The sequence below is a fragment of the Peromyscus californicus genome, unplaced genomic scaffold (assembly GCF_007827085.1).
Source record: "Peromyscus californicus insignis strain IS unplaced genomic scaffold, ASM782708v3 Scaffold_4__1_contigs__length_199733344, whole genome shotgun sequence".
Lineage (NCBI taxonomy): Eukaryota > Metazoa > Chordata > Mammalia > Rodentia > Cricetidae > Peromyscus > Peromyscus californicus.
The window spans coordinates 14,915,925-14,929,408 of NW_026294562.1; the positions used below are offsets into that span (position 1 = coordinate 14,915,925).

The window sequence follows — 13,484 nt, forward strand, 5'->3', positions numbered from 1 at the left end:
CTCTCCCCCCCTTCCTTCTGTAGTCCTTTCCAGAGGTTCATTGTGCACATATGAGCCTGGGGACAGAGCCTTTGCCCTCTGAAGGCTGTCCTCAAACCTCAGTCTCCGGGAAGCCATGGATCCCCCTAAATACTACCTCACCGTCACTGACTAGCCGTACCCAGCCACACAACCTGAAGTACTATGTCTTCTTTGCCTGAGAATCCAGCTCCGTTCTCTAGCAGAACCTGGAGCTTGCCGAGAACAAGCCGCCTCACTGCCTGTGATTTCCCTCGGGCCCTAAAAGAATGCTGTGTGCACAGCAGATGCTCTGAAACTCACGTAATAGTGTCATTATTTCTAAGAATCCTCAATGAGTAGGGTGGGTCTCTCTTTTCTCTCATCTCTCCTCTCCCTTCCCCTTCTCCTCCTCCACACCAGAGACTGAACCCAGGGCTTCATTCATGTTAGGAAAGCACCCTATCACTGACCAATGTCCCAATACCCTTATTTAACTTTTTATTTTAAGATAGGATCTCATTAAGTGGCCTTAGGCTGGCCTTGAACATGTTCCACAGCCCAGGCAAACCTTGAACGTCTAGTCCTCCTGCCTCAGCCTCCCAAATAGCTGGGGTTACAGGCCCAGCTCATACAGTTTCTCTTACTACAGAAATGCACACCTACTTACTTTTCTTACCCTACTGCATTGGCTAGCACTTTCAAAACAATGAGAAATGCAAAACCTGATATAATTATCTCTAGTAAAAATAGTTTTGATCCACCAATGAGCACAAAGAAAGCTGCAGGTTGTGTACATATGGATAAAGGAAATAGCCCTGAGTTATCGGCTTACAGGGGACGTTCACAAAGCCAAGTATTTACCGTAAGGGGAACAATGAATCTTCGTATGCTGCTACTGGCTTTTTTAATCCCCTTGGAGTCAGTCAGGATTCCCCAGCACCACTCTGCTGGCTCACATGCCCCCTTCTCCAAACAGCTCAGGAGCTATTAATAGACATTGAGTTCTGGGTGGTATTTCTTAACATCCACCTTGACCCACTTACCATCTGGGACAGAAAAAGTCCTGTGTTCTGTTTTAATTCCCTTTGCTCCACTCTCATAAACCCCTCCAGATGACAGAGCCTTACTGGAAAGCTGCTCAGCTGTTACTGGGTGGTGCTGATGCAAGGGCATACCTCGCCTCTGTGTGGTTTTCTTTGTCTGAGAAGCAGTTTAGTGGAGCTGATTATCTCATCTCAGTTCAGATTTTTGTGTGTGCTTGTTTCCCAATCCAATCTCATTTTAATGAATGAATTCTCATTCACCCTGGACTGATGCATCTTCCTTCCTGTTCGATTTTGTCTCCTCTAACCTCATTCATCTCTCTCCTTCCTGTTTTATCCTTCTTCGGCTCTAACTCCTTGGCACTCCAGCCTCATTTCTTTGCGTAGCTTTTCTATCTGCTTTCTCACCATCCCTCCATCTGGTTTCTACAGAGCTGAAAGTCTGCACTGATTTTTATCAGCTTTCCCAAGCTCTCCACACTCACAATCTCGACAGCACCACATACATAAACACAAGCACTGGGCAATCCTGGCCCCTCACAGAAGGCGGAGCCCAGAAAGCAGCCCAGGCTTGCTCATCTGCATACACTACCAACACTACCAAGCTGCCTGGGTTGAGCCATGGGGTGGAGAGGCCCAGAGCTCTCCAACCTTGGCTAAAGGTACTTTAAATAAAAATATAAATCAGCTGGATGTGGTGGCGCACACCTTTAATCCCAACACTCAGGAGGCAGAGTTGGATCTCTGAGTTTGAAGCCAGCATGGTCTACATAATGAGTTCCAGGACAGCCAGGGCTATTTAGAGATCCTGTCTCAAAAACAACAACAACAACAACAAAATCAGATGTTCAGAATCTATCCTATAGCTACAGAATTAGGATCTCTGGAGGCAGGATTCAAAGATCTGCACTTTATAGTGAGGCTAGTGAGAGATATCCAGCAGGGTAAACCCACCCTGGGTGTGGGTGACACCATCCCATGCTGAATAAAAAAGAAAAAGAAATGGAGCTGAATGAAGACACTCACCTCTCTGACAGATGGATGCAATGTGACCCGCCCCCACATTCCTGCCATTCCACCCCCACTATGAGTCAAATCAAACCCATCTTCCCTTCAGTGTCCCTTCCTGTCAGACACTTGGTCACAGTAAGGGACACTTATCCCACAGAACAAGCCGGAGAGTGTGGCTTAACATGAGCCCACATCCGCCAATCCTTTCAAACTGCCTCTTCTGAAAAGAGTCTACAGCACTGCCATCGAATGCCCAAAGGCCACCTGCTCCGAGATTCTCCTACTCTGACTACTCTGACGCAGGTGTCACCACAGAAGACAGCAGTGTGGTGTTTGGGACTTTTCTGTTGCTGTTTTTCTGTTTTTGAGACAGCTTACTAAGAAGCTCTGGCTAAGCTGAAACTCAATATGCAGACTAGCCTCGATCTTGCAGGGATCCTCCTGCTTCTGCCTCGTAATGCTGGGATTACAGGCATGGACCATCACAACCAGCCAACCTGATTTTCATTAAGACTTCCAACAGTCCGGAGGAAACCAAGTCTCAGTTCACTGCTGGTGGAAACTCCCTATCCCCGATTTTCACACCGAGGCGTATGGATCTGTCCAGGCTGTGTGTCTGTTGCGATGTGAGTTGACCTCTTCCCCAGCCATGGGTGGGTCAGAAGCTTCTGCCCCGCCCAGAACTCACCTAGGGTGACTGTCTAGCTGCTAGGCCCTAGCAGGACCACCATGAACTGGGGGACCGCGACGGGCACTCACCGAGGATGCGGACCTGCGTGATGGCGCCATGCAGGCTGAAGAGCATCCAGAGGGGCTGCGAGGCGTCCACGCAGAGCTGCATGCCGGCCGCAGCGCCGTTGTGACTCAGGTGCAGCTCTCCGTCGGCGTTGACCACCAGGCCCAGGATGTCGCCGCTGTGCAGAGGCCCGGGCACGCGGCACACCGCCCAGAACTCCTTGCGGTCCACTAGGGCCTCGGGGCTGAAGGGCAGGTCGGCCGGCCGCAGCGTGCCAGGGTCGCACGTGGTGACCCCGAAGGACAGCGCGCCGGGTCGCGCACCACCCGAGCGCGTGACCTTGATGAAGATGGTCTCGGCCACGCGCACCGGCCGGCTGGTGAAGACGAGCGCGCGCTCGTCGCGCCCGTGCTCCAGGCGCGCCACCGTCTGCTCGTCCAGGATGCGGACGTGCGCGCCGGCGCGCAGCGCGTGGAAGCGCAGGTCGCCGTCGAGCTGCGCCGGCAGCGCGCGGCTGTGCTGCGAGTTGAGCGAGTTCTGCGGGATCGGGCAGCCGGCGGGCGGTGCGCCATCGTCGCCGTCGGTCCCCGGCACGTTGAGGTCGCACAGGCTCACGGACAGGCGCGTCTCGTCCGCCTCGCACCGCAGGGACGGCCGCCGCAGCGCGGTGAAGGAGCGCGGCCGCAGGCAGTCGGGCAGCACCAGCTCGCTGTCTGCGGCAGGGAGGGCGAGAGACAGGGGGACCGTCACCGTCCCACAGCGGTCGCACAGCCTGAGCCACCGACACTAAGATGCCCCCGCTCGCTCGGGTGCAAAGGCGGGAAGCCAAGGGGGGCGCGGGAATGTGCCCTTTAAAGAAAGGCATGCGGCTGGAAGACACCAACTTCAAGGCCATCTGGTTGCTTCTAAATGCTTCCCGGTTGGCAATGCTTTCTCCTCACTGTCTTCAGTAACCCTACAGAACTTGTAGTGTATTGACTCTTAAACTGTATGAGGAGGGGCTTTTATTTTTCTGAGAAAGAGCTTCGTGTCCCCAGCCTAGCCTTGAACTCATTGTGTGCCACAGTGCCCACTAAGACTTACAGTCTTAGTGGATTGATGTCCTCTACCCTCAGCCCCTCCACGGAAGAAAAAGGTTTCTTACATTCTAATCCCTAGGACTTCCCTACTTTATGTTTGACATCTAGAATGAGGCCAGAAGTCAATCTTTGCTGTTGTTTCTCAGACACCATCCACATTTGTTTGTTTGTTTGTTTGTTTTTGTTTAGAGAAGGTCTCTCTGTTTTGGAACTGCCTGAGTAGACTGGGATGACTAGCTAATGAGCCCCAGAGATCCTCCTGTCTCAGCATCCACAGCAGTGGGATTATAAACACACCACTACATCCCGCCTTTAAAAGACAACAAACTAGCCGGGCGGTGGTGGTGCACGCCTTTAATCCCAGCACTCGGGAGGCAGAGCCAGGCGGATCTCTGTGAGTTCGAGGCCAGCCTGGGCTACAGAGGGAGTTCCAGGAAAGACGCAAAGCTACACGGAGAAACCCTGTCTTGAAAAGTAAACAGACAAACAAACAAAGACAGCAGACTCAGGTCCTCCTGGTTTTTGCCCACTGGGCGATCTCCCCAGTCCCCAGAGTGGCTTTTAGACAAACAATAACCATTTATCACAGGCACTGTTGATACTGTCACACTCTAGGAGGCCAGAAGGGACCTCTCTCTCCCAGTTTCTTTGTATAAACAGTGACATCTAAAACCAATACTTACCTTGAGGTTATCATTGTCACATATAGACATTCATGTGAGGGGAAGTTAATTCACAAGAAATAAAGACTTTTGAGAGCAGCTTCACCGAACTTCAAACCCTGTCTCACTAATCCAGACAGCTAATACAAGCTTCATTTCAAAGACCATACACTCCAGCAAAGAGAAACACGCAACTCTGTTAGCCAACCACTCAGAGAAAAGGCATTTCCCATATTTGGATTGGGGCATGTCAGAGTCTTTTAAATGTATTTTAGTTTTTTGTTAAGGCAAAAATTGAGTTCTCTATAAACACCAATAATGTTTACCCTTCCATGAGTAATAAACCGTTTTGAAAATGTGATAACTTTGGCACGTCTCAGAACACTGAGAATCTCTAAATTCTGTGGATAACATCTGGGCATCCATGAAGTATGTTAAGCCCTTCCATGGGCATGGACTTCAGGCTCCAGTCCCTGCTGCACACATTTCCTTTTTCACAACCACTTTTTTATCTCCTACTGTGTCCCGAACACCTCCTTTTCATGCCAACAGCTGTTTCCAGCCGTGTTTTTTGTTTGTTTATTTGTTTATTTTGTTTTGTTTTTCGAGACAGGGTTTCTCTCTGTAGTTTTGGTGCCTGTTCTGGATCTCGCTCTGTAGATCAAGCTGGCCTCGAACTCACAGAGATCCGCCTGGCTCTGCTTCCTGAGTGCTGGGATTAAAGGCATGTGCCACCGCCGCCCGGCCTCCATCCGTATTTTAATAGGTATGCTGTGTCCTGCTCCATGGATCTGTAACTTAGTGACAGTAATGACATGTGCTGGGGATAACCCCCTGAACGATATCCTTAAAACAGCCCGTGGAGACCATCCCACTGTAAATACAGCTCAGAGCTGTTGGGTGACAGCCACCGAGAAAGTACATTCAATATTGGTAAGGTCTGCCCTGCCCATCCTCTAATGCCATACTCTTTTTGGGGGCAAGGGGGTCGGTTTTTCAAGATAGGGTTTCTCTGTGTAATAGCCCTGGCTGTCCTGGAACTTTCTCTGTAGACCAGGCTGGCCTCAAACTCACAGAGATCCACCTGCCTCTGCCTCTCGCGTACTGGGATTAAAGGCCTGCTCCATCACCACCCAGCACCACACTCATTTCAAATGGAACCCCTTTTGCAGAGTTGGCATCCCCACATCTGACTGGCACCACTGTAAACCACACCACAACCTATGCCTTCTCAGGAGCCTTCCTGTGCCTAGGTGGCTGGGGTGCCCAAGTCCTCCAGCAAAGCCTGGAAGATAAGCCAGCAGGAAGAGCAGAGACCATAGCTGGCCCTCCACAGACGGTGGAGTCTCTAAAGCCCCTCTCCCTGTCTCTCCCAGATGCTGTTGTCTGTACTCAGGAAGGTGATGCCCTTCCTCTTAAGTCTCACGCTGCTCCAAAAGCCTCCTGGGGCCTGGCTGCTTGGGTTTCCCTGTGTTGCCTTGGCAAGGAGGAGGGAGCCGACCGGAAAACTTGATTATTCCAGGGAATTGACTCTGACAACGATGGCCCTGGCTTGGAGGCTGGGGATGTGCAGAGGCAGAGGTGAGGGGAAACGAGTGGACAGGAAGGAAGAGGAGGTCAAGGGAGGGGGATAGGGTGGGGAGGGCCTGGGCCCTAAAGAACCAGTTTCAGCTCCCTGGCCCCTCAAGGATTCCAGTACTGGGCCTTGGGGACTCTGGGGATTTGGAAGAAGAGAGGAGAGGGGAACATCACGGAGAAGTGGTTGGGAGATGCCCATCCAAGACCTATGGGAAAGATCTCACACAGGCTACCATGTACTCGGGACAGTCTGTTCAGAGTCCTGGAGCTGAGCAGGCTGTGGTATCTATAGTCCACAGCAGCACAGGCCAGAGTTGTGGACACTAATTGCAGAAGTAGTTCAATAAGCAAGGAAAGACTTAGTCCTCTGAGGGGGGATTGGGTTTCTCTTAAACTGAACTCTTCACCTCTGTATCTAAGGCACCACCCGTCTTGAGCTCTGAGCCTGTAATGAAGACACATCTCCTCATCTCTCCTTCCATACTTAAGATTGCAGACACACTTTCCCACCACTTAGAGAGTGAACAGACCCAGACAGTACTCCAAGTGTGCCCTGAGAAGCTCAAGGCTCAGAGTGACTATCGCCTCCAAAAATATGGACATTCTACTCCAGATAACACAACCTAAGAGTACTTTGGGTGTCAGTTGGTTGGTTTTTGTAACCAAAATCCATATTCTAGTAGGCAATATACTGATAGGAACCTGGTCAAGTGTAGTGAATTTGAAGTCATCAGCCTGGGTTCAGATCCTGACTTGACCTTGGAGAAGTGGTTCAACCTCATGGGGCCTTTCTTCTTCAGCTGTGAGAGATGTATCTGACTTAAAACCTTCATTCTGAGGCTCACCTTGGAAGGATGCTGCAGGAATGTGATGGACTAAGGCACACTAGGCACTTGGGAAAGTACCGGGCACACATGATCATGTGTCAGCATGAGCACTGTTTCCATGTCACCATGGGCTCTAGGGCACTCCAGACCAGGTGTTAAATGTTCTACCTGGTACTTAGCTGGTGGCCTTTGTGTAAGCAGCCTCCCTCAAGCATGTGCTATGTACCTAGAGAATGGAGCCAGATGCCTGTCTCGACAAGCTCTGGCAGGTCAGGGGTGGGCAGAGCCCCTGTTGCCCAGAAAACTTCAGATATTAGCATTTTGGGGTGGGGGCATGGCCAGTGATAAAGCACATGCCTAGCATGCACAAGGCTCTGGACTCAAACCCCAGCACCACACGCCCACACAAATTCATTGTTCATGTTGTCTGTAGACATCCAAGTCACAGTAAGCACCCAGGAAATGCTCTTTGATTGAAGTCACTGACTAAAAACCCAGGAGAACTAGCTCAATGTGGAGATTAAAGGAGAAGGAATGAGAAAGAAAGTGGACAGAGAGGGAGACAGACGGGGCTAGGAAGTGGATTTATTGGAAATGTTGCTGAGCTAGGCGCTGAGGCTCAGGAGCAGTTGGAAGCGGCCAGACCCAGCCCAAGAATGTCTTCTCCCCTTCCTCTCCAGCACTCAGCAGGAGCAGCTGTAGGCAGCCAGCAGGCTCCAAATAACTGTCCTAGCAAGGGGTCAGCTGCGCAAGGCCCTGAAATAGCAACTCGAGACACAGAGCAACCACCACATGGCAGAGGCAAAGGGCCCCTGAGTGAGCTAACATGGAGATGGGGTATAGCTGTGTCCATCCCCCAAATCCAACATCTGGACTCTCCCAGGATGAGGGTAACCTAGAGCCACAAGCCATGGGGTGTCCCCACATTTGGAAGCAACAAGTTATGTAAGCAGCTGCCGGCTCGGGAGGGGTTAGTGATGGGGGCAGAGATGGCATAGATCTTGAAAGAAGCTGCTCAGCCACTAGGTTTCATGTCCCTTTGGTGCCTGCCAATTCTGGGGCTTGGCCGTGGTTCTGGACCAGAGCAGAAGGGTGGGGCTGTTAGTACTCTCCTGTGCCCACCCATAGGCCGAAGAGGGGCCCGGTCCTGGGTCCTGGCAACCAGCAGGCAGCTAGTTGAGGCTTAGAGGCAGGAAGAATCCAAATTAGACTCAGTTCCACCAGTCTTAGCATCTTAGATTGGATAGGAGCTCAAAGGAAGGGAGGGACTAGGCAACCCATATACCCTGCCAACTTCTCACTCAAGCCTTGCCAAGAGTGCCCCTGGGGAAAGCTCACCACCTCAAAAAGCTTCCTAGCCCCTATGTCTGTATAACTCCAACTGTTAAAAAAAAAAAAACATCACTTCCCTTGGGTGGGGCACATAGCTCACTTGGTAGGGTGCTTGCCTAGAATACACCAAGGCCTGGGTTTGATATTCAACACATAACCAGCCAGGCACCTGTAGTATACATCTGTAATCCCAGAACTCCAGAGGTGAGGGTAGAAGCATCAGGAGTTCAAGGTCATCCATCCTAGACTACACAATGACCCTGAGGGCAGCCTGGGCTACATGAAACCTTGTCTTGAAAAGCTTTCCTGGTTTGGATTCTTGAGTGGGAGATCATTCCCCGGGGCCCCTGAGTCTCTTCTTTGGGTTAAATGTCACATTGAGAATAAAGCTCTCCACCCAAGCTGAGATGCTCATCCTGTTTTGGAGAGGGTCAGGGAAGGACTTGCCTAGGCAGCAGGACAGACAGCCGCTAAAAGGCACACTCGGTGTAATATTGCTGAAAAGTTCGTGGAAATCAACCTGAGCCAGGCCATGGGTAACGTTGGCTGGTGAAAGCCAAGGGCCAGCTCTCACCTGTGACACCCAGCCTTTTAACACACAGCCAGTGGCATGGGGTGACCAAGGCAGGGTCCTGGCACTGACATAAGGGGCCTCTTTTGAAGCTGGGCCACCACCAGCCCAGACCCTTGTTTGTCTGGATTCTCACGTCCACAGCACTGGGCAATCTTTTAGCATGGGGTTGCAGCAGCCAGCCCCCGTTTGGAAGGTGCGGCCAGGACATTTACTGTCTCCATAAACATCCTCCTGCTGGTCTGCATCTGACCCAGACAGGAGAAGGAGCCATGGAGGCAGTACCCAGCTCAGATGGACCAAGGGTTTCTCAACCCTCTGGGTGTACCCTGAAAACCACACTGGCCTCCACCCTTCCCCTTTAAACTCAGCTATGGGCAGCCCAGAAGAAACAAACATGATTTGTGAGGTCACTGAGGGAAGTGTCGAATGTTCCAGAATCACTTGAAGTCAGACTCCTTGGTGGAATCATGGAGCCAGCGGCTCCCAGAATCATTTGATGTAGTGACTCTCAAACTTTTGTTGTGTTTAGTTGTTTTTGGTTAGTTGTTGACTTTGGTTGTGTGCCTTTAGTTTTTGAGACAGGATTTTGGGTCGGCTTGGAACTCACAGTGATCCTTCTACCTCAGCCTTCCGATGGCTAGGATGACAGGTGTGAGCCACCACACCCACCTCAAGTGTTCTTTTTTAAAGTAGGGGTATCTTTGTTCCAGTACCACCAGACACTGTGGTTGATGTCTGGCAGGTGGGCACCATGCCCATTCCCCACACCTCTACACTTCGCTGTCTCAGAGATGTCCTGGGGAGCCCCAGGTTCCAAAGAACCCCACTGGAGAACCACAAGTCTCAACCCGGATCTTAGATTGCATGGTTTTCCTTCATAATAGAAGACATGCATGGAGTTTTCTATTTGGTAATGGTGACCATGGCAAATATGGCAAATTTGGCAAATTGGGTATTCTTTTTTTAACCTAAAGACAAAACCCATTTTCACGTGTAAACACCTTTCCTGTACCTGTGAGCCTCTGCAGATACCTGCTAGCTAAGTGGGGTGTGGATAATTATGGCCAAATAATCCAGAGGCCAAGGCAAGAGATGCTGGCAACTGCGCAGCTTGTAAGCAACTGGGCCAGGTCTTGATTTGGTGGCTCTCTCCTGCTTCTGAAAGGAGGGCCTGGTCCCCAGTTCTGCAGGACCCAGCTCTCCCTTCCCCTCAGGTCCCACTATGACCCTCTCACCCCCACAGGTCCTACCAAGACCCCTAGAACTACATCTGGAGCCAATGAGACACTAGGTGGAAACGTGGCAATGCCTTTTCTGTAGGTGACAGACAGTCCAGGTTTGGCAATCCCATGGACATGATCTCATGTTGCTCACACTAGTCTGCTCTAGGATAGGAGACCCAGATGAAGCCCTTGAGAATCTGGGAAAAACATCAGCCAGTCAGACCTGCCCTCTATACTGAATCAGATACCCTGGAACCCCATTACCTCTTTCGTGGCCCAACACTGCTGAAGCTCTGGCAACCTCCTTTGCCATCCACTTGAGTAGATTATCCTTCCTGCCTTGAACTCTCAGACACCCTGTTCTAGACAAAACGGGTCTTCAGTGACTACCTGGAGGCGGGCATTCAGACTTAAGAGGGACTCACAACTAGAGAAGCTGGAAGGCAATACAGCCCAGGCTCCTGGTTCAAACAAGCCACTACCACCTGCATGACCTTGGACAAATCATCAGACCTCTCTGCAACATACATATAATAAAACACCTTTCCTTGTGCACAGAAGATGCATGCCACCTTAGAAAATAGGACAATGCACCATGCAAACCACTCAGACCTGCACAGGCCCCAGGTGTTCAGGGGAGGGTGTGTCATCCTGTGTAAGGAAAGATGGGAAAGAAGCTCAGATGGAGGAGGGGAGGGTTTGGTGCTTGGGCCTTGACACAATTGGCGAGATTTGAAGTGAAAAAGAAAAAGAAAATGCCTGGAAGAATCTCTGCAGAAGGAACAGTAAGATTTGAGGGAAGAGGGAGCATTGGATGTAGCCCAGGCTGACCTCATGTAGCCCAGGATGGCCTCAGACTCAATCTGAGCATGACTTTATCCTCCTGCCTCTGCTTCCAGTGTATATGTACTACCATACGTGGTCAAATTCTTCTTTTTAAGGAAAACTGTCAAAGACGGAGCAATCGTTAGCATCGTGTCCCCAATGGTCTACCCCATCCCAGGACGAGTCCAGGCTCCTTAAACTACAGTTGGCCTCTGGAACGCCGCAGCTGAGGCTGAGCATAGACACTGGTTAAGTCAGGGAAGGAGCCTGACAGCACACACTCAGAGCACCTCAGACGGGATACAGCCCCCGGGCCTCATCTCAAGGGGCTGAGGAGGCTCTCGGTGCAGGGCTGCAAAGCTGGACCACTGCCCCGGATAAACAGCCCCCTAGGACCTGGCTGAAAGCCACCCGAGTCTTCACGTGTAACACCCTCTAGCAGGCAGGTGAGGCTTTCCACCCGGACCTGGAAGTTTGCTTCGGAAAGAGGAGTAGGAGGGCGTGAACCCTTGTAAACCCCACTTCCGGCCCTCAGACACTGCCACTACCACTCCGATGTGGCACCAGATCTGCTCACACTGACCTCATGTCCAGATTGGCTGGGGGATCCCAATTCCAGACCCTCCCTACCATGCCTTGGGCCCGGCACTCCCTCCTGTCAGCCAGGGTTCCTCCTATTAAATACCCAGGCAGCACAGGAGCCCCCGGATCATTTAACTCTCTCTGTGTGCCCAGTTGTACACAGCCCTCGTGGCCACAAGCTGCCTGCTGCCTTTCTTCTTCACGCTCCCTTCCAAAGCGGGACGTCCCTCTTGGCTCACTCCCCATCCCGTGCCAGTGTACACCCATTTATGGCTAAATTGTTCTTCAGCCACTCCGTTCTTTCACCAACTTGGATTTCTTTTCCCACAGAAGTCCTCCTGGATTGTTCCCAGTGGCACCCTACAGCTGGACACTTCAGGTCACACTTAATTGCAGAATCAGATTTGGGCCACTTCATAGCTGTGATGTGGCGTGTCCCTTGGTGCAAAGTTCGTCAAGGTGAGGAGCTGGGTTTTCAACGATCCCATCACTCTCCCTTCTCTTCAGAGAGCCCAGGCCATGGCAGGCACAACATGATGTCCACCTTGTGAGTGGAGTCTGGGCTCACCAGCCTTTTGCAAGATCATAGCTGCTCTTTCTAACTTTTTTCTCTTTGGGACACAGTCTCATGTAGTCCAGGCTGGCCTTGAACTCACAATACTCCTGCCTCAACCTCCTAAATGCTGAGGTTACAGGCCTGTGTTCCACACCAAGTTGAAAAGCAAGGAGACCACGAGAAACTGGGATAGGAGTTTATCTGTTCTAGTATTAACCACCCCATAAAACTTGTGTTTATTTGGTTGCTGGCAGGCCTTTCTTCCTGGAGGTACGTAGCTGTTATTGTTGGAGATATCATCCCAGGTCCGGGCCAGGGCACCCGCAGGAAAGAGGGTGAGCTACTGAGCTCCAGCACACGGGGAAGTGACCTGGAAGGCGGGGGATCAGCCTGCAGACTGTGTCTGGACTACAGTGAAGGAGAGTTAGGACCCTGCCTCGACACTGTCCACTTCTTCAGGAGTACAGCCCATTCATCTACGGGCTGGCTCAAATCCCGGATGTGTGCCCTGCCACACTCCTCAGTGTGCCAAGAGCTTGAGGACACCTGTACTCTGAAGACTGGACAGGTCAGGTGTGGAGGCTGTGGCTCCACACACAAGCTGGAGGGGCCAGGGGAACCTGGAGGAGTTCCTAAAGGTCTAATAATCTTTGGGGGATAGTCAACCCAGGAGAGATTGGTCCATCTTCAGAGCCACCAAGAAAAGGAACAAGTTTCTTAAGAGGAGAGGGAACTGTTAAGAGGGGGCTATGAAAGGTTCGAATGTGCTGGGCATGGTGGCACAGGCCTGGAATTGCAGCCACCTTCGGGGCCCCCAGGGATCCATGCCTTCACCCCACCATCTCTTCTCATCCACCTTCCTACCCCAGCCCCCTCCCTATCTCTATCCCCTCCCCCTCCGTCTCTCTTGTTTTTTACACACACACACACACACACACACACACACACACACACACACACACACACATCAATTTAGGAGGAGCGAAATGAAGAGCTATTTTAATCTACTAATTGGCTTTAGGGGCCATAATCCTCGTTTGAAGATGCCAGGGATTGTAGTGATTTACGCAGGGACAGCAGTCACAGGCCTCAGCCTCATCGAGTATGCAAAGTAGCCTGCAGCAGATCCAAGGGCAACTCAACTACTCAGAGCAAACCCATGTATAGTCACAGAAGGGGTGTGGGTCAGGCTGGGTTGGGCAGCCTGGGCTCCAGCGCCAGCGTGAGGCCCTGCTGATTCATCTCCGGCTTCCACCCCTACGTACTCTCAATACCCTGAAGGTCGGGGTCCCCCGTGTCACTAGGAACGAGGGGCCCCCCTTGTTCCCACCCGTCCAGTTCCTGGAATGTGTAAGGCCCGCTTGAGCCTCCTCTTTCAAGAAGCCTCTGGAGATTCTACCGCCACAGACCTGAGCCTCCCTTGACGTCCTGCCTCGTTTTATAAGTAAACCTGCCG

At 51.6% G+C, this 13,484-nt stretch overlaps 1 protein-coding gene across 4 annotated transcripts in view; it reads right to left on the minus strand.

Annotated features, from left to right (window-relative positions):
• Positions 1–13,484, minus strand: part of Neurl1 (neuralized E3 ubiquitin protein ligase 1) — an 81,914-nt gene that overhangs the window by 3,837 nt on the left and 64,593 nt on the right. For all 4 annotated transcript variants that reach the window (XM_052760850.1, XM_052760853.1, XM_052760849.1 and 1 more), the window contains one exon: positions 2,814–3,503. In XM_052760850.1, the coding sequence (XP_052616810.1) occupies positions 2,814–3,503 (690 nt within the window). The remainder of the gene's footprint in view (positions 1–2,813; positions 3,504–13,484) is intronic.